This window comes from Varroa destructor, unplaced genomic scaffold (assembly GCF_002443255.2).
Source record: "Varroa destructor unplaced genomic scaffold, Vdes_3.0 BEIS01000003.1, whole genome shotgun sequence".
NCBI classification, from domain to species: Eukaryota; Metazoa; Arthropoda; class Arachnida; order Mesostigmata; family Varroidae; genus Varroa; species Varroa destructor.
Window position 1 is genome coordinate 51,082,676 of NW_019211456.1, and position 24,105 is coordinate 51,106,780.

Here is a 24,105-nt window from a genome sequence, read left to right on the forward strand (position 1 = left end):
TGTTATATTCGAGCTGGTAAATCACTTCAGTGTCCGTAAAAGGCAGGCTCAGTTAATCTATATCGTTGAAAATAATAAAAATCTATAATCTTCGCCTTTCACCAATAACGATACATAACTGTGATAATGCTTATTATGACAGAACAACCTGTTATATATAGATCTTAGAAGCCTCACAAGCTGTAGCACGCCATCAGTGGAGGACGTACGTACAGCCTAAGGAGTAGCTTACGTGGAGGTTTAAAAGGAACCCTTTAGGAGGAAAAATAAGGCGGATTGCACAAACAGGTTCAATCAGTTGTTACTAAGTCATTGTGATCTGCAACAACCAAAACCTGAAAACGGAACCAACGCCTGATGCTGTTAAATATTTAAATTCGCCGTTGTATCTGGTTGCGGGGTCTTGTCTGTCTGTCCCTTTTAGCTGCGCTTGATGATTTCTGGACGTCGCATCACACTTGAACGTGTTGTATATTTCGTCTCAATTTCGAACAAGCAACTCGGTCCCTCTTATCCATTCATTCTATGCTACTTTCTAATATTGCACGCGATATGCAACATTCTAACTTAATTAGCCTTGAGTTAAGTTTGATCAAAAAAAGATATGGGTATCACGTGTATTATATTTCTCTACTTATGAAACAGTTACAGCTTCTTGCAGGACAACAATCATAAAGGGCGGCTGGGTGTTGTCGTCATAGGGCATTAAAGCCTTTAATTTTTTCCATCAAAATTTCTGCTGTGTGTTCTCTATTCCACTAGGGTTCTCACAAATCCTGGATGACCCACCGTACTGAAGCGTATCCTCAAAAATGCCATTGTTTTTTTCTGATCTCAAAGATGCCGCCCTTGTAAGTATGACAGCCTACTCTGCACACGGTACAAATGCGCAGTGTGAGGAGTATTGCCAGTTCTGTCTTAAAGCTAACCACACGTACTTCAACTTTTGATTATTTTATAACTGGCTGGCCATTAAAAAAATAATCATATAACCGATAATTTTGCTTGGTCCTAAGCTGTTGTATGTACTAGTAATCGGGTCTGCCCCAGTCACAGTTTGCGATAGACGGATATTCTGAGTGACTGAAAAACGATATGACCATATGGATCTAGAAAGGACGGATGGCAACCGCAACGGCTCATACTGTCGCTTAAGCCAAGCTAGGCACAACGGTAAGATCTTTGAAATTATTTATGTTCTTTCAAAAATCGTTGCCGCTATTTCATAGCGAGTGTATTACCAGCCAAACTAGTCGCTCAAAAGTGCTTCAATAGGTTTTTGACGCCGGCAAAAGATAAAATCAAGTAGGTGTCCAAAGAGTACCACTTCGTTTCGTTCGCCAGACAACGAAACTACAAGTTTATGGAGAACGGAATTGATCTCTTGTCATTTTTAACGAAAAGGTCTTACAGCGAAGATAACGTGTCTATATTCTTGTTAGGATAGCAGGTGACGATTACAATGCGAACAATTCAATATCATTTATCACCCAAAACTGCCTAAAGTGCTGTGGGATGACATGGACCTGTTGAATAGGTCCTAGGATTTCTGCGACAAAGCAGCTCTTTTCATCCCTTACGGATAGATCCTCCCACAACGATATACTTAATTTCCATTTCGCAGTTGTTAAGTGTATTTAATCCGAGACTGACTTTTAGCCCCTATAATGTGTATACTAAACCACCCCGAATCCGAACTGTGAGATACTACCTATGGCATAAATGAGCCCACCTCAGCTCACCACCGAAATCTGCAAGAAGCAGGCTTATATTGCGGGGTGCCACTTCCGATCTAAAGACCATGTTTCTTTCGCTTGCTTACAAGTCGGTCTCATGCATCAATGAGATATAAGCTTCCGACGCATGTGCCCTTCATGGACGAACAGAGGTGCAAAACGTGTTGTTTGTTGCAGCGGTTATCATTACCCGGCTTTTAATGTTGTAGTTGTGGCCATCCCTGTTACTATGCAGGTGTTATTCCATGCGCACGAAACGGCACTCCTTGTGTATGGCCACCCCTGCTTTCGCTATCGTACCGAGTAGAATAGAAAGGCGAAGAAATTCTGTATTTGTCACACTTGTTGACGACACTCTTGTGTCGGTATCCTTTTCAACTGGATCTCGGATTTATATATGTATATATATGTATAATTATAATTGATGTCTCTGATAGACTGTTTGTAAATTTTGCGTATCTTGTAAGCACTTTTAATTAATTTTTTACTATAGACATTTTTCGATTCATCGAGGAGCTTGAATTTCCGTAGTGGACCAACGACAAGTTGCCTGTTATTGGGATGTTCGTTCCGACTGAGATTTCTGCCTGTAACTTCTACGTTATGAAGTTTGGAAAAGTCAAATATGTACGCACTCGCGGAAGTCAACTATTTTCAAAGATCTAGAAAATGCAAAGTTTCTACGAATATCAAGCATTTGCTATTGCAATTGTAGTTTCACAGAATATAGTTAGTCCGGCAAACTCTGCCAGAAAGTAGTGACACACGAATGGAGAACATCGTGGCCCAAGTGGCTACGATCCCGGATCTTAGAAATAATTGTAACACGTAAACCCTGAAAATTTGCTCACAAAGTATTTTTCCTAAAATGTCTTCACAAGAAATTGAAGGAAATTTTTTCATAAGAAAAAAATATCGCTTAATAATTGTAATTATCAACAAATTTGCAAGTGTGTAAGTACAAATAGCCCTGTGATATCGACTGCTTGACTAACAAATGGACAGTCTTGGGAAAAGTGGAAAAAAAAACAAGTAGCTCTGTCCTTTTGATTTCTGTATGTATAATTCTCTAGCTTTTTATAGACATAAATTATTTGAATAGATCTCCGTTGCGGCGTTAGCAACGGCTATTAAAAAAGTAATTTTAAGTTCGAGGCTCTGGAATGGTGTGATAGGAAGAGTACGCTGCTACCTAAACCAATAACATTCACAATTTCTTTTTTATATACAGACTCCTGAAGACGGAACTGTAGCTCCGTAGCCACAAATGTAGCACATAGGAACTGTGTAGCAAGCAGGATAGCCATTATTCCACAGTATGTGAAACGTCACTATCACTAGTTTTTCCCTGCGCTTCGAGCTTTAACTCTGGCATTGCCGCTGGCTATTTTATCAGATGGCTGGGTCTCAGCACAAAACGTATTTTCAAGATTGGTGCGCAACTACTTTACTTACGAAGCTATCACAGGGCTGACTGATTTTCCCCGTTTGTGTCCGAGTTACTCTTGCAAACAACGCTTTCATGAAAATCATACGAAATTTTTTTTCTCTAGACAGATTGCATTGGTCCTGCTTCACCACTTAATTTTTTCAGCTAATATCTGCAAATATCGATGCGAAGAAATGAATATTTGCGCAGTGATGAAAGTCAGGCTGAAAAGTTAACGGTTTGAGACGATTTGCGATTTGGAGCTTTAAGAAACGCTTTTATTTATTGTGGTTATAGCAACAGAAGACAGTTAGTCGCGCTTTTACGGGTGTCTCGCAGTGTGCGATACAACGTTGAGGATCAAAAGTATACATGCTGACGCGGACAAGAAGAACAGCCGTACTGCAAAATAGAACTGAATGAAATTTTCGCGCACTTCTTAATTCACGCACTACTTACATAGCCAGGTTTCAATAATACAGACACTATGTTTTAATCGTCGTGATGGGTCGTAGGTAGAGTGCTTGCCTACGAATCCTTGGGACACACGAGATGATTCAAGTTGTCAAGTGGGCGTAGGCCCACTTTTTTTCGCACTATTGGCCAGCCGTCCGAAATAGCGCTTAGCGGCAGTACCGAGCATAAGAAAGTACACGTATAGGCAGTACATATTGAATTTTAACTGAGCCATAACGTTGCTCTTTCCCTCCCTAACTGCCGATTTAAGCCACTTCTTAGCCAACTGATAGCTATAGTCCATGTTGTAAACTTGATCCGAAGGGGTATAGCATATTGAATTACGTATGCCCAAGTTTCTGGTTATGCACTTATTAATGCATACAGTTGCAGAAATTAGTTTTCATTTTATACGAGACGTATTCGCAGCACTTTATTGTTGTCAATGAAATAGACAAAAAATGTATGTTTTCTGTTTAATTTGCAGTTTCCTGTTTTCTTATGAATTAATACGGCAGCTATTATTAAATGATGTTCATTCGCTAACATGTCCATTGTAGCTACACCCAAACAGCCGTCTTAGGTAAAACCTTTGCGCACGTCGAAGTTCTTCGATTCGAACTTTTTCGAGGCCTTTAAAGATGGCAACAATATGGCTTCAATGTTAGATGAATTAAGAAGTAGCTTTAAAACTTCTCCGCAAATTATATTGTCGTTTAACTTCTATTTCTATTAGTTACCGTTAGATGTGCATATAAATTCGCAACTTCTTTAACAGTGTTAAAATCCAGTCATCGAAAAAATGATCACTTCAACTGATTTAATGGAAAGCACAAAGAAAAACTCATCACATAAGCTGTCCATCTTGCTAAGCCTCGTTATATTTCGCATAACGTACACGCGACTCGGAAGAAATTGCTTGTCGAGTTTTTCCCATTTAATAAGCGGTAAGTTGCTGATAACTTAAAGCGGATTTTCGCCAGCCATACCTGATTTGACGACACATGAAACGTCTTCAAACGTCGAGGCTGCGGGTCATTATTATCCAAAGAAAATTTCCTTTACAAAATGCAGCAAATCGCTTTTTAGCGGCGGCGAAATGAGCAACAGTTCAGTATTGCTGGACTAACAGGATTGGTAACGCAACTGAAAAATATTGCTGATATTTCGGACAGAACTCTAAGAGATTCGAAGACAGCGCAATGATCCGAGGCATTCGGTCATCAAGAGCGGGTTGCCCATCACTGTTTTATAGTTATAGTGATCTTGGTGCCGCTCGATATGATTCCGCTCCACCTAAATAATATTATTGTCTTTATTCTATTATTCTTTAAAAGGATTATAGAACAACAGTTTTTTTTTTCTTTTTTTATTGGTGCGCACAGTGTACAGAATGCTCCTAAACGTATGATGTGTCATTTCCTTTTGAAGGAGAGACGTCTCTGAATGTGCCTGATCGAGCGGGCCTATCACCGTCGTCTACGGTACTGACAAAAGTAATGATTATATGATTGTAGAACATATCTAGCCAGTAACAATATTTGATGGCACGACAATATATGCTTTGCGATCAATTGAGGGACCGGAAAGTTAAGAAAACTAATCCAATGGCCAGTTGGTCTCGTTCCTCATTGAGGCTTTACAGATATGACACTACTTCAATTGTTTCTTGTTGCTTGGACAGATAATGCATGAGAAACGGACTCTTGAGAACGGATACTTGAAAAACGGACTCAATGCATTATAATAATATTCAGCTAGATCTATTCCACCGTGGATCAGTAAATTATTTGGAAGATAAAAAAATTCATTTGGCTTTAGCATTTGTTGGACGTATTCAACGCGCTGCAGGAGGCAAAATGAATTCGACTTGATTATGTGTTAGTTAAGCCAGTTCATTGGGCGATACTTATTTTTAAATAGACTTTATCATTTTAGGGTCAGCTGGTTACTAGAAAATGAAAAGATAAATTTGTCTGAAATGATTTGTTGGACAGTTTTAATGAGCTAGATTTACATTTGACAGCACTCTCTAATTTCGCTGTCAATTGCGGTTTTACAAGTGTCAAGGTGGGCGCTCATCCAGATTTATGACCTTAGTTTACCCAATAGCTACTTTTAGCCACACGAGCCAACCATGTCATTCCAATGAGAAAAAAAAGGTCTGATTGATAAATGTTAATGCTGACTTTTGATTTTTTCCGCCTGCCAATCGTACCACCGAAGCGCCCTCTATCAATAAAACACCTAACGGTTAATAATGTACTTTGTAACAATATCTAATAGTACCAGTATTAAGCACGGGATGGTGGTTCACATCGTATGTGAAACAAGTGTTTACTTCGCTCAATATTTAGGTTAGGAACAAAACTTGATGTCATATACGTAATGGAGGTATGATCAGACACGGATGTATATCGCCTATATAACGAACGACCTGAAGCGCCGTTGGTCTTGAAGCTGATTGATTATATAAAGGAACTGAAGCAAAAGCTGTGACCGATGACCGTGTATATATCAACGACCCTTAAAAGTGTCAACAAGATTGAACACGCACCCCTTAGCGTATCTTGAGCATTTATTATATATTTTACTGAAAAGAATAACAATAATTTTGTTCTTTGAAAAGGTGAATTATGTATAGTATAGATAGCTGCATATCGTTTTTAGTATAAGTACGACGTGCAGCTGTCAGATAGAGATTTCAGATAGTGAGAACCTGTTCTATTTATTTGTTGTTTACATAGATTATGAGAGAACATAGAATCTAAGATTTCAACAAAATATACTTACAGCTTTTGTACGTGGTGGTGTTTCGGCCTTTTTTAATCCTGAGACCTGTGCCGTCAAAAGTCAACGAGAGGGTTAGACGAGGCCATATAATGTTACTGTCCAAAATCAGAGACAATTGCAGAATAACAAAACCTAAATGGGTCACCGATTCGGCGCAATAGTCAGCTGTATCTGGGCGGCAAAAGCAATTTTGAATGCAGCTCAGTACACACCGACGAATCATCACGCAACTCGATATAGAGAGAATATTATCATTTTGATACGCGGTCAAAAATTGAACTCGGAAGCTCACTAACAAGTTATACCCCTGGAGCTTGAATTTATAATTCAACAAAAAAAGGTATGTTTTTCATAATCTAATAATATATAGTTTGGAATGAATCTGGCACAAGCAAGGATATCATTGACCGCCTATAATACGTAATACTCTGCCTTGAAAAAGAAGTAATCAACGAACGATGAGACAAATAAATATCGGTCTGTTAAGTACAGAAAACTGTAAATATATAGATTGCATATTATCAGATACAAAAAAAATGTCGTGCAAACCTGTTTGGAATTATTGTAAAACTTTGGTTACCGTGCTAGAATGAAGTGGCACAATTTAATCTGAAAATAATTACTATCAAAACTGTTTGACTATGGGAGACATGCCGGGGTTTACGCGATGCGACAACCTACTTTTTGCCTGATCAATCCTAATTAAGGGTTTCCAAATGAGTAGGCATTTAGATTTTATACTGCCGTTAAGCGTTACTTGAGACGGTTGACTCCTTGCACTAAATTAACTGCAAGTTAAGTGTATTTACATTTAATTTCAAATCATTACCTATCTCCTAAGGGTAGTAGACAAACACTGTAGCATTGCGAGGATCTGGTAATCTTTGCTATTATTAAAAATTAACTCATAGACTAGAGTATTAACTACTGCTAGAGCAGATGAGTGGGGTCGTGAATAGCACATCTAATTCGGAAAATAAATGCCCCAGTAGGCATAAAGAACGATCGACGCAAGCTTTCTAGCTAGATTGATTGATACCAGCATTACGCCAGATACGGTTTTAATTACAAATTACCGCACTGTAACAGCTAACTTTTGAAATATTATTAACTTATAAATTATTATCTAACCATTGCCGGGTGTCATGAGCAAATCCGTGTCTCTGTCTACAACTAGTTCGTGTATGCGTTTTGCAACGATTCACGATCAACGACCTCATCCTTTCGAAACGAACTATTCTGACAACGTTAGCCTCTGACATCATGACGACTTTTTGGTTACCCTGAAATAAAGTCAACATCCGCAGCAAATATTCAAGGCTGCAGTGGAACAGCACTATAGCCGTTCTAGCTTTCCTCGTATTATGAAATTAGTGGTCTCATTAAAAAGTAAAGCTCATTTCAACGGCTGTGTCAAGAAACCGTCATGCAAACAAACTGTGTTGGGACGTCATGTACTTTTTTCATTCGCAACATTTGTACCACCTCGAACTCTGCAGCTGAAATTCTTCGACATCTTCAGAGACAAGCGTCTCAGTACTATTTCCTGAGTGAAAGATGAAAAAACTTCCTACCTATGCAACATTAGTTCCACTTAGAGGAGGTCTTAGCAGGATTGTGCCTACAGTGAATAGTGGAATAGGACGCAGTCGGCAATTTGCTGCATGATCGGTAAGACTTAATTTTTACCTGCCAGGCTAATATGTTGACAGCATGTTTTGTCTGAAATCCTTAAAAAGCATAAAGGCCGACTGGATAAATTTTGCTTTAATTATTCCAACATCCGATGGGCTCCTATATTTCGTCGCCGAACTGGATTTAATCCGACTGGGCAGCTTAAGGCGTTTGGGCGAAATTCGTATATTCCGATTGACTTCAGCTAATAGAATACAACAGCGTACTTTCGGTGAAAATCAAGGATAAGGAGAATATACTGCTTGCGTTACTGTAACAAAGGTGACGCATTTAACATAAATACATTGTAAAACCCAAACAGAAGTACCACTTCTGTAGTTCTACAAGTTCTCATTAGATGCCAAGCAAGAGTAATGTCGAATGCTGCAAAAAATTCGTCAGCAATAATGGTGAATTATCAGATCTTTGAATTTGTAATCGAGTATGTTTTTCTGCCAGCCTGACTCGTGTAATAAGAAAAACGTAATGTTGTGTTTCGTAAGCACGTTCACCTACAGCAACGACTACGTATTCGCAATGTATCCATATGCATATTGCAGATTAAATTACAAAGCCCCCAAAAGGACTAAGGCTGCAAAAAGGTATCGCGCCTGACCCTTAACGATCATCGCAAGGATGATTGCAAACGCTTAAAACGCATTTTGAATGGATTAAACGCTTGGCAAGCGTAATTTGGCTGGTACAGACCGGCTGAATAATTGGGAAAACATACGGAAAATTATTAATAATAAAAGTAACAATATTTTTACTTGGAACGACGGAGGTTTAAAGTATTGGTAGACAGTACAAGCAGAAACTGTGACTTACGCTTATGGTATAGCAAAAAAAAAAAAAATGTAAAAACATTCAGTTTACACGGCTATGAAAAGAACCTCATCAAATGGCGGCAACCGTTAGCGTGATTCGACCTAAATTTCTCAGTGTTTCATGTGTCTGATGGGGCCCCTAGTTGTTGTGCTTACGAGAGCAGCTAACTGGATCGGATATCGATGCAAAAGAGGACGACAAGAAGGCTTGCCAATGTAACTGATTCATTTACAGCAAATAAACGTAAAAATAAAAGCAAATAAAAGGTAATTCTAAGAAACCTTTTAAACTATCGTATAAGGAAAAATGGGGAAAACCTGTTTTTATCATCATAGACATTTTTTAGACAGATTTAGGTTATTGCCGTTACTCGTACCTCGTTCGTTGTCATCGTTAGGTAAGCCCGTAACTAACCGTTGCTGCCCCTGTAGAGAGTGACCATGGCGATCATCGAATAAAATCCAGTAGCGTTTTTTTTCATTCTAATACTCTTCTAAGTTCTATGTAAGTAATCGGCTCCGCATCATGTACCGAATGGACATTCTTTTCCAACTGAGAAACAAATCATAACATCGGTAGACTGGAGGTACATCGAAAGCGGTAGATAGTGTTACCAGTCTATATGTGAAGTGGTAATCATGAAGAGGTTGGTAATCATCCACGGCGGACCGAGGTGGCTCGACCAGTACCCAGTAACACCAAACAATCGAACGGTTTTGATAATACGGTTGGAAACGAATCACCTTCTAGATTATTGCGGTAATGGATCTCCACCACGTTGAGCGAACCTAGCATACTGTGTTCACTTGTAGAAATATCTGCGACGCCACTCGTTGAGGCGAGATGAAACACCTCGTCACACTAACATTAATGAAGGCACGGCGAAATAGCCTCCAGCAACGACCAGCTACCTCATATCGGAAATCAGTTACACTATAAACGACATATAATGGCATGCACACAACGCACCTAAACAACGAAGTTCCGCTGGCACCATGAGGAACACATCGCGCGAATACGCTACGCTTGATAGTAGCATCTTCTAAATCATAGGGTGACTCGAGCTCTTGCAGACCAGTGTCTAACAACGACTGAAGGGACGCTTTAGGTCACGTCTTCCATCTCGCTAAAAGATGCCGTACATATCAACGACACAATGTGCAAGTTTCACTTTTTAAAATTTTCATCTAAAAATATTTGGCTCCATCTATTGTATTTATTTTTCGTTAGACCGTTATTGTATGAGAATTAACATACCTACTTAATAAGAAAATACTGATTCTAGAACGATATAAGAGTTTGCGAGAGTTTTTCTGAAAGGAGCAATTTTTTGTAACGGTCAGGGGCACATATCAGCAAGATTGACAAAGTTGAGGAATCTAACAACTCCAACCCAAGATATTGAAAAAATTGTTTGTACTAGTGGTAGATTATTCGCTCCATTGATTTAAATGTACAAGGGAAGGAACCCTCCTTAATATAGATATAATTTCAAAAGTAGTAGAACAATAGAATTAATGCTACAAATGCGTATTTATAAGGTTTTTCGAGCATTTGAATGAAATGCCATGAAAGCTATGCGTATTTTTGAAGTCCAAAATCAACTTGGACTACCATTTAAAACAGCGAAAGGATTTTGCATTGAAAGTTTATAAGTTAGATTATCATGGAGCATTGATCTAATTAAGATTATGGCTATTTACTGCCATGTAAGAATATTTTTCCCACTGTTCGAAGGTACTCAATAGAATCACACAAACAAAGCTTCGGACCTAAAAACAGTTCCATAATACTTCTTGAACTCTCATGCAGGCGTGTATCATTACTCCACTTCGTTACATTGAATAAGAATCAGCTTCTTTGACGTGTACGGCGTTAGCACCGGCGCGCAGCCCTCGCAAATACACACAACTTGTATACCAAATATGACTAATTGAAACACGTATATTTGGGTGGTTTTAAAAATAACTACATTCCGAAACAGTTGCAACACTCTTCATTGCTATATTACGTGGAGGGCTACTAGATCAAAGTGTTCCATGCCAGGATTATCAAATCGACCCTGCCGGCTACATCATACTCCTTACCAAATATTTGAAGCGTGGCACGCCGGGCTATTATGTAGACCGCTTCCACCATAAAAGAACATTTCATCCTAGTCGAAGCTCATAAGATATACATATATATATACATCGTGCAATAACTCACCTATAAATTACCGTTGACTATTAAATGCACTGGCCTAGACAATTTTTTTACCATTTGCCGACAAAGAAAGACAGCTGAAAATTGAACAGCTAAAGAAAATATCCATATGAGTCAAATATCACGTTCTTCCATCCATTTATCAACATAGAAATTAATAGGCTGCACTTATTCGAAGAGAAGACAGTTCCTATTACTCAAAACGTTTATACATTATAGGTAAGCGCACAAGTCAAATTGTCAAACCCTTAACCATATGCGTTGTTGGACTTATTCGTTTCTGCAGCATCAGTGCGTGCGTCTTTTCTTAGAAACAACCGCACCCTACAAGCTCAACACTTGGTACCATCTTTTAGCTTTTGCTTGATTATTTTATTGGAAAAATATTATTTCATCGATATAGACACACCGCCCGTTGGGCGTACAGGCTAAAAGGCCATAGATCTCTGCTTAGCACTATGCCATACATCCTTATTGCACTTAGTATAACTTCGTTAAAGTGCAATAAAACCATCTTAATTCTTCACGTGCCCGCCGGGACGTGTTGCCAATAGTCTTCAATGACCGATATATAATAATAATTACATTAGAAAGGAGAGCCTACTTTTGGGCAATCCATTGCCTTTGCGCAGTGTGTCTTCCATACTAGCCTAAATGTATGGTGCAAATTTCTGTTCAAGCCTGCTATTCAGAGTTACATACACCTAATTTCAGAACTAGTTTTAGCTGGTCGTTTGCCACTAAGTGAAACATACCGGTAACGCTTCATTTTGAATTTTGGCGCGAAACTTTAACCAAATCTTGGCTGGATTGATCTACGCAACGTATTGCGATTTCTAATACAAGTATTCAGTAGCGTGCCATGCACACCTGTTATTAACCCCATAAAATAGCCATAACGATTTCCTTAATTAGCCAACGCGCATTACTCATTTGTGAAGTTGCGTTCCACGAATTGCTGGTACGAACGAACATTGAGATTCTAACCTTAAAAAACAACTTGCATTCGCAAAATTCAGGTACTTATTTTCATTCATTAGGTATTTCTGCTAGATAATAAGTGGAAACTATTTAAGTAAGGAACCGAAAAACATGGGAACCTTGTCTTATATTTCTTCATTACGTATAAATTTTGCAAAGTAATATAACTTTAATCAATCAGCAAGGTTATAAATTTGCGCGAATATCGAAAACTTACCAGAACTGTAACATACACGAATGTTAAGTCACAAATACCATAAATGTAAATATACAACGTTATATGAGTTTTGGAAAATGCTGATGTGCTTTGTATTTTGATTTGTTGATGAAGAATGATGCCGTTAGCCCTTAAGTTGCACCAACATATTTGCTTCATACTCATTCAAGATAATATTCTATAACACAGCCTCGGAACGGCTATCTTTAACAAAGCCATTGACATTATTTGAAGAATGCAAATCTCTTGAACCGTTAAGAAACATATATATATTATTGACTTGGTCTTTATGGATTTTACTCGGCTGAAGCTTACTGCTAATGCCTACATATTTTTTTATTTAAAGGTTATTTTATTACTTTTTTTTCAGAACAGTAGTAGGTAAATTCATCTGTAAATGTTTCAATAGAATTTGATTGTCACCAACCGCGTCTTTAGCTTTCTAGTCTACATCTCTTTCAAGTTATCGGTGAAAAGGATTCAACCTAACATTGCAACATAACAAAAAACATAAGACTGCAGTAGTCTTTATGGAGGTAACATAGCACTCACCTGAAAGCGCGGTGATGACCCACTTCGAGTCCCTTGCGAGAAAAATAACGTCAAAGATTGCCGCTACCACAGTTAAATTTACCCTAAATACCCCTGAAGAAGGTATAACAGCTATCACGAGGATCATTTTCAATTGATCTACCAAAGCAATTTTGCAAAAGCTACGGACTATAATGTCTATAAGCAGCCATTAGTATTACATAAACGGTCTGTGTTTTTATTCCTTCAGAAAAAAGGCATTGCTTGTGTATTTATGAACAGACCTTCCTAAATCTTCGATTTAACCATGTCGGCCCAACAGATAGTTTTATCGGATATAGATACCCTATACGAGGTGAGATTATCGCATTGGTTTAGACGGCGGGCTTATAGCGCAAAACGCAACTCGCCTACTTTTCAAACTAACATCACGCATTTTATTCGTCTGATTGAGGTGACTTATGGAATGAGCTACTGAGTGTAAACTGTAGAATACTATAGTTATATTATACAAAATTAACTACAGAATCTGTATTGACTGCTCTATAAACATATATATATGAACGGATGGAATGAAAATGGCGTTCCGCGACATGGCACCAGCTGATGATGACGGTCTTTTAGTTACAACGGAAGAGAAGTGCGCGAGGCCAATGAGGACCTGTCGGTGTTTTCGCAATACTTGAGAGTTCTGGAAAAATCAAAGTCTTTCTGTAGCTTATGCGCGCCGTCCGTGAACTGTCTTTAAACGACCTTTAAATGAAGTGGGCTAACACTATAATAAATTATAATAGATAGCAGTTCGAGATTGAAGTTCTTTACAGTGATTTAATCCGTCGTGTGAAGGTACGATTTTTATACTAACCGATTTTCATTTGATTACAGATTGGCTTCATCACGTTTATACATCCCGCGCTCAATTTAAACAACGCGGACGACAACAGCCGGTTTTACTTAAGGAGAGCAGACAACAACAGATCGCTTTACTGATAAACAAACAGCGAAGAATCCAGGCGCTTCGACATTGCGTGGTAGTCCTGCTTCGCGTCGCTGTTCTCTAATAAAACAGGTACGTCAATTTAAAAACGTGAGTATCCCTCCGGCCAATCGTACAAAAGCTAATGTCCTTGCCTGTCTATAATAGATAACCGCGTTAGTTATAGCTCGAGATTGAAGTTCTCCGGAATGATTTGATCCGCCGTGGTGGAAGGATGCTTCGATATTAACCGATTTACGTTTTATTAAGGATTGGCTTTCTCACGTATATACTACTGCCTTATTAAGTTCTGAAACCACGGTCACTGGTTTAGAAGAAGCTAATGGTTGTGCATTGTGTCTATGACTGCGCGTTTTTAGCATTGCCCGTTCAGGCTGCATGACAGAGCGTTTTCGTGTATCGCCGATCCTTCGCTAAGACGAAATGAACGCTGAACTAAGCGAGCGTGTGAAGGCCCGTTTGGTCGAAAGTGGAGAAGAAGAACGGATTAGAGAACTTCTTAAAACGAGACTTGTTTCGTGTGGATGGAAGGATGAGTTGAAGGCCGAGGCCCGGAAACTCATTAAAGAACGAGGTAATTAATTTTTGGTTGTGATGGCCGCGGTTGCTTAACCGGAACATGGTGACATGTTCTGAAAGGGATTTCTAAACAAGAGGTCAGATCCTGTAGAATCGTTGCTAAGTAGTGTATTCTAACATGCAATAATTTCACCGCTAAGTATTTGCAGCGTTATCATGAATCAAACGTGTTTTTGTATTTTTTCTACTTGTAGGCGTAAACAACGTTAATGTGGATGAGCTTCATGCCCATCTGATGCCTAAAGCGCGAAGCACAATTCCTGATTCGGTGAAAAAAGAGCTCCTCTACGAAATTCGCGAATTCATTATGCGTAGCGGTGGCATTCTCTAAGAGGACACAGTTACAAGCAGTGGGAATGGATGCGCTTACGTCGCACAGAGCGAATCTCTGATGCCACTGTTACGGACAGGTAAACACACACTTGTTTTAGATCGAAGTTGCATTTGTGGAAAACCTGTTATTATTAGCCGATAACGAGGTAAACACTTGTTTTTCTGTAAGCAAAACAGTGTTCGGATCGTATTGAACCATAGCAGAGACGTTATACTATAATTAACTGTATACTCATTCTTCCACAACACGAAATGGCTAGAGCAGGACTAAATGATGATTAAATATTAAGGCTAAAGAAATAGCCTTATAGAGTAACACGAATTTTGTAAATATGTAAATATATAATCGAATAAATATGTACACAAATAAGTACTAAATGAAGCGTGTTTTTATTTACTGAAAACGATGGCTAAAATACGTGTATTATGTTTGCCACAAGAAAATACTTTAGAGAATTTTTACATAAAGCTATAGCTGCGGCCTGTCACTTGTGCCTCCATGAGATTTTATCTTACTCTTACGAGGATCACATAATTTGAAGTGTACGCTTCAATCGACAGTTCAGGGTAGTGCAATGCGTACTGCATGGTCTTATCTATACCAGACATCCATATATAACTATGCGTGTGTGGTGTAAATATGTACATGTCATGTAAGTGTAATGTCTACATTACGATTACTATATAGATTTTCGGCATGTATTCTATTACTATACAACTGATAATTATAATAGTTCATGGAAAAATAAGGTTCGACCTGAACTACTGCTATTCAAAGTACTTGCTAGCAAGAGTGGACTTTAAATAAATGCAAAGCTTGTAGTGCTCGGGAAACCATCCGTCGAGGATGATGATGATGATAGGTTTTAGGTGGGCCTAGTGTTGTTGATCTGTAGATGAGGTGTAGCCTGCTGTATCGACTGCCATTGTACTGAAGGCCCTAGTGTAAGCGCGGTTCTCTGTGGCAAAATTCCGATTGGCCTTTCTCGGCACATTTGGGTCCCTTTATTTCGTTTCCATTTCATGCGCCGATTTTGAAACCAAACCTTCACCTAGAGCAGGATACAACATGACCCCGGTAAAATTGTTAATAGTTTTATTCGTATGTAAATATTATAGTACAAGTGTATAGGGTATTTACTGTTTATGGCTATACGCGAAAATGGCAATTCTGGCTACCTATTTTAATAATAATAGGAGGTCCGAGGTCTAAGAAAGAATGAAATAGTCCACGTTATGTATAGTGAAAATTGTTTCTTTTCAAAAGATGTTCTGTAAGAGAGCTAGACAAAGCTATTCTTCAGTTTGTTCCAATTAGCTTGACATGTTTACTGGGCTTTAATAAGGTTATGTATGCTATTAAATAGAAATTCAGGATAAAGCGCGCATCACCGACCATAACAAACCTGTCTTTCGGTTAATTGAAGCGAATGGGCAATCTCATATCGTCTCATACGCGTGAGGTAGTTATGTCGGGTAAATTCTTCCTCAAGTGCACTTAGTTGCCTTTTAGTAAAAGCAGTTCGTTCTTTTCTTGTTAATCGCCCACTTTCGTTCGAAGAGGGCTGATCCCTTTCTTTTAAACCGCTTATTAGCACAAGTTTGTCGGACTCACTAATTGTCTGACCGTTGATGTTTGCTTGGGTCGATGTATGAGGAACATTCTGTAAATATCTTCCTGTCTCGCTGAAGTCTCCAAAACTTTCTAAATCAAACGTAACAAATATCTCGTTAGGCGTATCTCTCTGAATGTTATTTTTACGCTTCGGGACCATCAGATTCATCCTACCCAACTTAGGTTCTGGTTATCGTTTTTTTTTTTCTTAGTTCTATTATTATCAGATTAACTGACATAATATGAAGAACCGATCATGCATAAGGCTAATAAATGCGAATGTTACTTCTGTATGATCCATATTTTTTTTCTTTATCACATCTGTACCTGTATTTTTATCAGTCATGGCTGTTTCGACCGTTGACATCACCTGTGTATACGATACGGCAACGTCAGCCGCTAGAAATCCGTTTGCAATCGTCGGCCTGGCCGATTGGCTAACCTCTTGTTGATTCTGCTGTAGAGAGCTGTTTATAACTACGCAAATCGAATCTGCGTCAGTTTCGGATAACGTGTTAATATCTAAAAAAACATTTTTATAAGAACGAAAGTCATTGCAAAAAGACAATATGTCTGTTTCACTGAGCATATATTGTAAAAAATGCTGAAACCGGATAGCTACATCTTTTTTTGATTACTATAGATAAGAAATTTTGATATTATCTTAGTTTTCCACATCAACAAAGTAGAATTCAATACGTGATGGCTCCAAAACATATTTGAGCCCCCCTTTATTTCAGATGGATTAGTCTGAACCTGAGAAAACAAACTAATAATGAGAAGTATGTTTTCGAATAAACCTTTAAAAACTTAAGTTAAATGGATAAGTCAAAAAAGATCACGTGTTTATTTCCATATGCTTATCAGGAAAGGTGTGAGTTCTCACGTAGTATCGCTAATGTTATGACTCATTTAAGAACAGATTAAGACATATTACATTATTTGTTTAATGTGTGAAAAGAAATAGGTCGGTCAGGCAGTCAAGTTAATAGAATTCTCAGTTCATAGAAACCAAAAATCCTCCCAGCGGTTGCAGAATCTTTAACAGGTGTCACATGTATAATTCGAAATAAAACATTTCATAACAGATTGGCCTGCAGCAAATGTTGAACGAGGATGAAAACCGAACGAAACAATTGGAATTGGCAATTTTACACAAAAGAAAGCCTCTGGGCGTCTTTGAGGCGCCTGTAGTTTGTTTTTTGTTAAGCGATGCTTCTGGTTTCTCGTATTTACCCAAAATAAAGCTCAAGCGGATAATTCGTTCGTTAAAAGTTTCGGGCCATACTTGTGCACTACATAGATTATTGATAACTTACGATTCAACACCCTCGGAGACCTAACTTCCTTATAACTTGAATGACCTGCCGCTCTGTACTGTCAAAATTTAATCAAAACCATTTATTCTCTAGTTTTTCATGGTTTGTGTTGTTGCAAAAAGCCGCAAAAAGCTAACAAGTCATATTGTAAAAAATTATCATTCTATTTTTTGCGCAAATATCTACTGTCCTAAAATGTTTCTTAGGCAACTTTGCATATGCATTATAGTGAATAATGTTATTGCACACTATATTACATAAAATTAATGTTAGAAGCAACGCCCTGATCAAAAGATGAGTATTTTTGAAGGAACACGTTTGGATTTCGTTGTTAATCTTAAATAAATGATTCTTCTTTTTTTTAGAGAAGTATTGCTTTTTAAAAAAAATTCTCTAAAAATGCATTTTTAATCTTAACCAGTTGTTTTCTGCTGACTCGCTTAGAAGAGCTTGTTTAAAATAACGGGGTATTTAGATATTTTTGGCACCCACTATACAACAGCCCGTAATGTCGAGACAGGTTGTACGAAATAAATTTATATATTACATGCACGTTGCATTAATTTATGAAGATTACATTAATCTCTCCTCGGAGGGTAGTTTTCAAGAGACGTTTTTTTGTTCTAGTAAGGAACTGGATTAATGTGGAGAAATTTGCTTATATTTTAAAGTACCTAACTCGAATAACGTACCGTTGAAACTTTTTTATCCTATTTTATAACGTAGGCTTATCTTAAAAAAAAATAAATCTTAAAAAACGCTGGCTGAATTAAAGCATTCTGAATGCAAAATATAGTTATGCTATAAACATCATAATTTTAATTATTGGAGGCTGTTGTCGGGGCTGCAACGGTACAATTCAGCTACAGTAATTACAAGAACTGCAACTTATTGTGTTTAGTGTCTTCGATAATGAAAAATAAGATACGAATAAAACTTGATTTGAAATTTCCCGTAGAAGCTCGTACCGGCAGCTGTAGCGATATTTGGAAATTATTTTTCCAGGGTATTTCTCGCGTGGCCATCTAGCAAACAACGAGTACCGTGATTTCGTTTTCTTTGACGTGCACTGCGTATATTTCACTTTGTAAGGGCTCATCAGCTGTATATACATGCTTACTACATAAGGAGGGTATGTAAATATGGCAGATTCATTCTCTTTACTCGCTCGATATTCAAGGTCTTACTGGCAAATAGTTGTCCGTTCTCAAGTTGACTGTCTAGCTGGCTAAGTATTCCCTCTAGCTGCCCAGCATTCGTGTACCACTCATCACGGAATGCTGCCTGTTGATCTTCAAGGTCTGCATGAGTCTCATCGCCATTGGCCCGATACTCATCTCTGTGGCTTCTTTGGGATATAGTTTCCTCTTTGCGTGTCAGGCGAATGGCATCGTACCCCAGCCACTCCATGTTGAGGGATAAGGTACTTTCAGGTTGCATGGTTTCGTCCAGAAATTAGCATATGGGTATTGCTTGTTAACTTTACTCGCTAATGATGTCAATGCTTCATTGTGAGGTCGTGTTAAGTTGTAAAGGGTCGCTTATTAGATCAAGGCAAAAGAAAGTACAAAGTTATTTTAGTTTCAACCGATTAATTATCAATATGACGTTTGGGCTCGATCTGTCCGATCCATCTGTAAATGTAAGACACAATAAAAAAACCAATAATAAACGACTTAATGATGTGGTTATCTAATTTTGGCTGAAGGCATACTTTATTTCTAAAAATGTATTGGGTTCGGCGAAAAACACTTACAGCGACATTTCCTCATTTTTATTTTGTGTGTATATATACATAAAAAAAAAAATATATATATATATATATATATATATTCGATTGTTGAGTACGAGATGCGATACAGTGGGTATTTACTTTTGTATTTTTTTTCACAGATACGATTATTTTGTTTTCCATTGTTATCTATGACCTTCTGCTATTCAAACTGCAGCGTAACGTTTACGCTGCTGTAGAACCACGGGGTACAACAGTCTATGAAATTTCAAAAAACATCATGTATAACAATTATCATATTAATTATGTAACAAAGCTTTGAAAAACTACAATGTTTTACCGTTAAGTAGGGTGAATCGAACTGTGAACTCTGCATTTTTTATAGCCTGATTTTTATGTTGTTGAGTATTTTCCCTTAATGAGAATCGTTTAGTTATGCTGTTTAGTCTTAGCTGCTTATTACAGAATTTGTGCATCATATCCTCCAATTATTGAAAGAGTACTTTAATTGAAATAGAAGCACCAGGACTCACAAACTCTAGCGCATAAAAACAGCATTAAATCTCTAAATAGACGAAACAAGCGTTTACAGCTGTAAATTTGCTATGGGGTTCTGGCCTGCCCATCTATTTAGTTGTGCCCATCCACTGGCATACCCGTCTCCATTGTTGTAGAACATTAATTTTTTCTATTAGAAGTCACGATTCGATGCGAGAACAAGGCGAAGTGAACGTCTTCATTTTTGATCCTAACTCAAAAATACGGTACCTATTTATAGATATTTCTACCTTATTTATTGTTTTGAGGTAAGCAAGTGTGATATTTTACGTTCAGCAAACCTGAGCGCAAACCGTGCACTTTTGGACTTTGAATTGTTAGCTCAGCTTTCAGGATATCGTTATCCATTGTCGGAGAAAATTCATTTTCCAGGAGACCTGTTTTACTTCACATTGTTCTTGCTGGGAATCTTCCGATCAATGGCTCTCGATGCTTCTGGTAGCAGCATCTTGATTGCGTACAGGGTCTATGCACCGAACTGTTTCCGCGGCTGCGGTTCCAAGACAAATTTGTAAATTATCCGAATATTCTGATTTTCCATGATTCAACACGGCCCGTTTGCCAGAAGCCCGAGTGTCAAGATCCAAATAAATTAAAAATTTTACATTTGAAAAAGGTACAAGTGCGTGTATATTAGTACAAGAAGAACTACCATTGGCAATGGATGGATGCAGGAAAGTTATAAAAAGGAATGGTACAGTATGAATTAATGATAAATAATCATGCGGACAGGAGACAGAACTGATTATACAAATCAATTATATAGTCGGTAACAATTAAATAGTGCATCTTCTGTTGTTGGTCTGTAATCACCGAATCTGAAATCAAACTGAAATAATGAAAACTCACTACTGAAAATAGCCTACAATCTATACTGTCAGTAGTACATATGGCAATTAATATGGTTTTGTTGACAAAATAGATAAGATTTTGGGTAATTCACGAATTTATTTGTGTTCTGTTGTGATTTGCTTTACTGTATTACATCCTGGAATTTATCAAGTATTTTAAGAGACCTATGTTTGAAAAGGGAAAAATATGTACAAAGTACCGCAAGCACTAATGAGAAAGATCACTTTTTTAACATCTTAACCTTTGTGCCATCATTAGGATAGCTTTGTACCGCTTTGACGTCTGTTTAAATTGTTACAATGTAAACATTTTTATATAGTAACAACGATCGTGCTAGGTTGCTATTTACCAGATTCGTAGGGTTAACAATTTTTTGAGAAATAAAATATTTAATAAAAATTTATGTCAGTTTTCTAAGTTACCATTAATGACGGTACATTTCGTTGAGTAGAAGCCAATGCACTTCCGATTTAACCGAGACATTAATTTGAAAATAACCCCAAGGCAGCGTTGTTAGCCCGAAATGTTGTACATTTACATACTCCGTGAAATTGTGCGTAGCGTGATTTGATTCGTCTAATAAATGTAAGTCTTTTGAGATATGCATTAGGAATATTCTTCAACTAGATGAGGACAATACGTTTAGGTTGTTCTCGATAGCTGTATAATCTGTTGAACTCATTACTATAGATCCTATACAGTGTCACTGTATAACTATACAACTTGAAGCTTTTTTGCAACGTAATAAAGTTTTTGCTGTTTATTACATTGCGACGAGCTCGTTGTACTTCGTGTTTCAAGCCTTTTAAGCGTCCGTTGCATTATCGCGTTTATAATATTAATAGTTTAGTAAAAAATGAAGAAAAAGTCAATTAATTCTGCCTACCTTTATAGTCCTTATAAAAAAAAAAGCACAAAAGTCATCGTCTATTACGACGCTGCTGACAAGCGTCGCAGCCAGACCAGAGTCCTATTCAAACAACTCAGGCTCGAACACGACCTAATACATTTCATTTGGGTTTTTGGCATGACTATTTTTGGGTTGAAAGAATTGCATTGTAGCAAAATGGCCAAATCATGTATTATATTATTACGCCAATTAGACCATTTTGGTTTAAGCATGGTAGTCCGCGATGCAAACCTGGTCCGTTTTCTTATCACTTTGTTGTTAAGTATAACTATGCACAAGCGTTTACATATGCGCTAGCGCCCGTACACACACACAGATACATCGAAAAGTATCGCCTGCTGCCACTGAAAGCACTACATGTTTTATTTCTTTTGTAGAACTCATCATAATTATCATTGTGAATGACGTCCTCGGAACTTCTTGTCGCCTCATTAACATCGTCCTCGTCATCATCAGCACCACCATTGTTATCAACAACAGAAGAGACAATCATGGTCTAGTGCCATCACACACGTGCGCGTACTCACCGACTGGAGGTAGAGTACACTCGGTGACTCAGAAGATTGTACAGATCAGCATCCCTTCCTACACTGTCAACAGCTAGAGCGAATCTCTAAACACATTATAGGTTTGTCTGATGTCGTCTTATTGGCAAGCGGGAGCACGATGTTCTATTCTGTAGAACATCTCTTTGATGACTGCCGCTGGTGCTCTGATGAAGATGAGATTCAGATGTGGCTAAAATCACACCCTCGACTAACGAGCTTGGCAAAGGAACGTTACAACACTACAGTCTCTTACGGGTGACACTCTCGATTCATTATAGGCCGAGAAAGCGCAGAAGATCGAAGAGAAGCACACAGAGGAGATGGTCGAGAATGGCCGAGAAGTCGGGGGCGGAGCTCCGTCCCCCGCAATCCGGGCAACGCTCCGGAGACGATCACACGAGAAATATAGAGGCCGGATTATGAAGCAGGTTGACTATGCGCCTCTTCTAAAACAATGTGGCATGGCCACACTAACAGGAAGATATGATAAATTAACGGTGTGCATATTGGCCAAAAAGTGGGCGTAATCGTATGTGCATTTTCTTGCGATCTCAAAAGGGATTGCTTCATAAAACAAACGTATTTATTCGTTCTAGGCTTCATATATGCATGCGCCAAACACATGCGACGATTTTCTATATATATGGTTCTCGTATATATCTTGCATATAGTTATGCCTAGTTATTGTTTTTTGTAGATTCTTGAGTATGTGCGTCAGCGATTCCTGGATTTAGTCCTGCGTTCACTTAGTCGTAGCGTAGAATGCCTTCACTTACACAATGTACTTAGATTGAAACCGAGTATTCTCCACGACGGCACCACATATGGCAAACGGGCACCGTACGAGCAGTAGCAAATCAATGAATGTTTGCCGATACTGACAAAGAGAATTAACTCCTTTTGCAGAAACCGCAATTCACTGTGACCCGGTACAAAAAGATTTCCGCATTTAAAAACAGCATAAAATCTCGAATTGGGCAACGAGTTTGTTGCCATTTAGAGTTAGAATAACTGTTCGGCGAGTAACGGTCAACGATAGACCCTTCATTAATAACAAAAATAAACACCGACTACATTAGCTGATTATAGCGAAACTAGAACTTAGTTTTCGAAGTTCTACATTATTAATAAAAACCATTGCAGATAGTTTTCAGGATCTTTGTTCTATCTAATTTCACAACTTAATTTTATGACGCATGAAGCTTCAAGACTGTCTAAGGATAGTTCAATTAACACTTCAGCCTGCAGCCATGACAAATAGTTTGTAAATAACGTGATTTCCATGAAATATGAAGCAACATATTTCCACTGAGCCAGGTTAAGTGTTAAAATGAAATAGACTAGCCAACAAAGACCACAAGACCTGGGTTCTGTCACAGAGACTGCGCTCAATTAATTTGTCCAACTGGGATTTTACCTAGCGTGAATGTTAACTGTACTTAACAGAGTTTGGAATTAGTAGGTCATAATGCTGGCCTTACTCCAGAACGGGAACGTTACCTGAAAACGAAAATAATTCAAAGGCAGATTATAATTAATATAATTATGTACGACAATGTTAGGAAATAACAATAACATATACAATGTCTTTACTTGCATATACGTATAGAGAGTTTTGAATATGTCTAGTCAATAGCATATACACTCTAGAACGGAGAGCAAGCGGAACTCTATCTTACTGGATACAGACATCAAGGCCCGAAGGCGCGGAACAAATAATTACAACCTCACTAGTATCTTGAGATTCAGCGTCCAACTTATTCGTTCAGGTTTCAAATTGGAAGCGGAATTCGTTGACCGTTCCCTCATGGC

At 38.1% G+C, this 24,105-nt stretch overlaps 2 protein-coding genes across 5 annotated transcripts; one reads left to right on the forward strand and one right to left on the reverse strand.

The window, feature by feature from the left end:
• Positions 1-6,613: 6,613 nt before the first annotated feature.
• Positions 6,614-15,137, forward strand: LOC111247092 (transcription and mRNA export factor ENY2-like). 2 transcript variants are annotated; one of them, XM_086983102.1, is made up of 4 exons: positions 6,614-6,754; positions 13,736-13,919; positions 14,207-14,421; positions 14,621-15,137. In XM_086983102.1, the coding sequence occupies exons 3-4, from the start codon at positions 14,271-14,273 to the stop codon at positions 14,755-14,757; spliced, it is 288 nt and encodes a 95-aa protein (XP_086839228.1). In that variant the 5' UTR covers positions 6,614-6,754; positions 13,736-13,919; positions 14,207-14,270; the 3' UTR covers positions 14,758-15,137. The 2 variants fall into 2 exon arrangements, with proteins under 2 accessions (XP_086839228.1, XP_022653391.1); XM_022797656.2 differs by lacking the exon at positions 6,614-6,754 and adding an exon at positions 11,981-12,140.
• On the reverse strand, positions 15,137-23,857 carry LOC111247149 (uncharacterized). 3 transcript variants are annotated; one of them, XM_086983100.1, is made up of 5 exons: positions 22,273-23,857; positions 18,881-19,327; positions 16,702-16,851; positions 16,166-16,464; positions 15,137-15,811 (listed from the first exon to the last, which is right to left on the reverse strand). In XM_086983100.1, exons 2-5 carry the CDS (start codon positions 19,131-19,133, stop codon positions 15,626-15,628), a joined length of 888 nt encoding a protein of 295 aa, XP_086839226.1. In that variant the 5' UTR covers positions 19,134-19,327; positions 22,273-23,857; the 3' UTR covers positions 15,137-15,625. The 3 variants fall into 3 exon arrangements, with proteins under 3 accessions (XP_086839226.1, XP_022653499.1, XP_086839225.1); XM_022797764.2 differs by having other exon boundaries at positions 16,702-16,896; XM_086983099.1 differs by lacking the exon at positions 22,273-23,857 and adding an exon at positions 21,722-22,136 and having other exon boundaries at positions 16,702-16,896.
• Between the last annotated feature and the right edge of the window lie 248 nt (positions 23,858-24,105).

Bases quoted from the DNA above. Each gene is read 5' to 3' on its own strand.
- LOC111247149 (XM_022797764.2), bottom strand. From the start codon at position 19,133: ATGCAACCTGAAAGTACCTTATCCCTCAACATGGAGTGGCTGGGGTAC. The intron at 16,897-18,880 runs GTAAGACCTTGA...ATGTTTTTTTAG, and splicing joins GAACGGACAACTATTTGCCA to ATATTAACACGTTATCCGAA. The intron at 16,465-16,701 runs GTACAGATGTGA...CGTTTGATTTAG, and splicing joins CATGACTGATAAAAATACAG to AAAGTTTTGGAGACTTCAGC.
- LOC111247092 (XM_086983102.1), top strand. From the start codon at position 14,271: ATGAACGCTGAACTAAGCGAGCGTGTGAAGGCCCGTTTGGTCGAAAGT. The intron at 14,422-14,620 runs GTAATTAATTTT...TTCTACTTGTAG, and splicing joins GAAACTCATTAAAGAACGAG to GCGTAAACAACGTTAATGTG.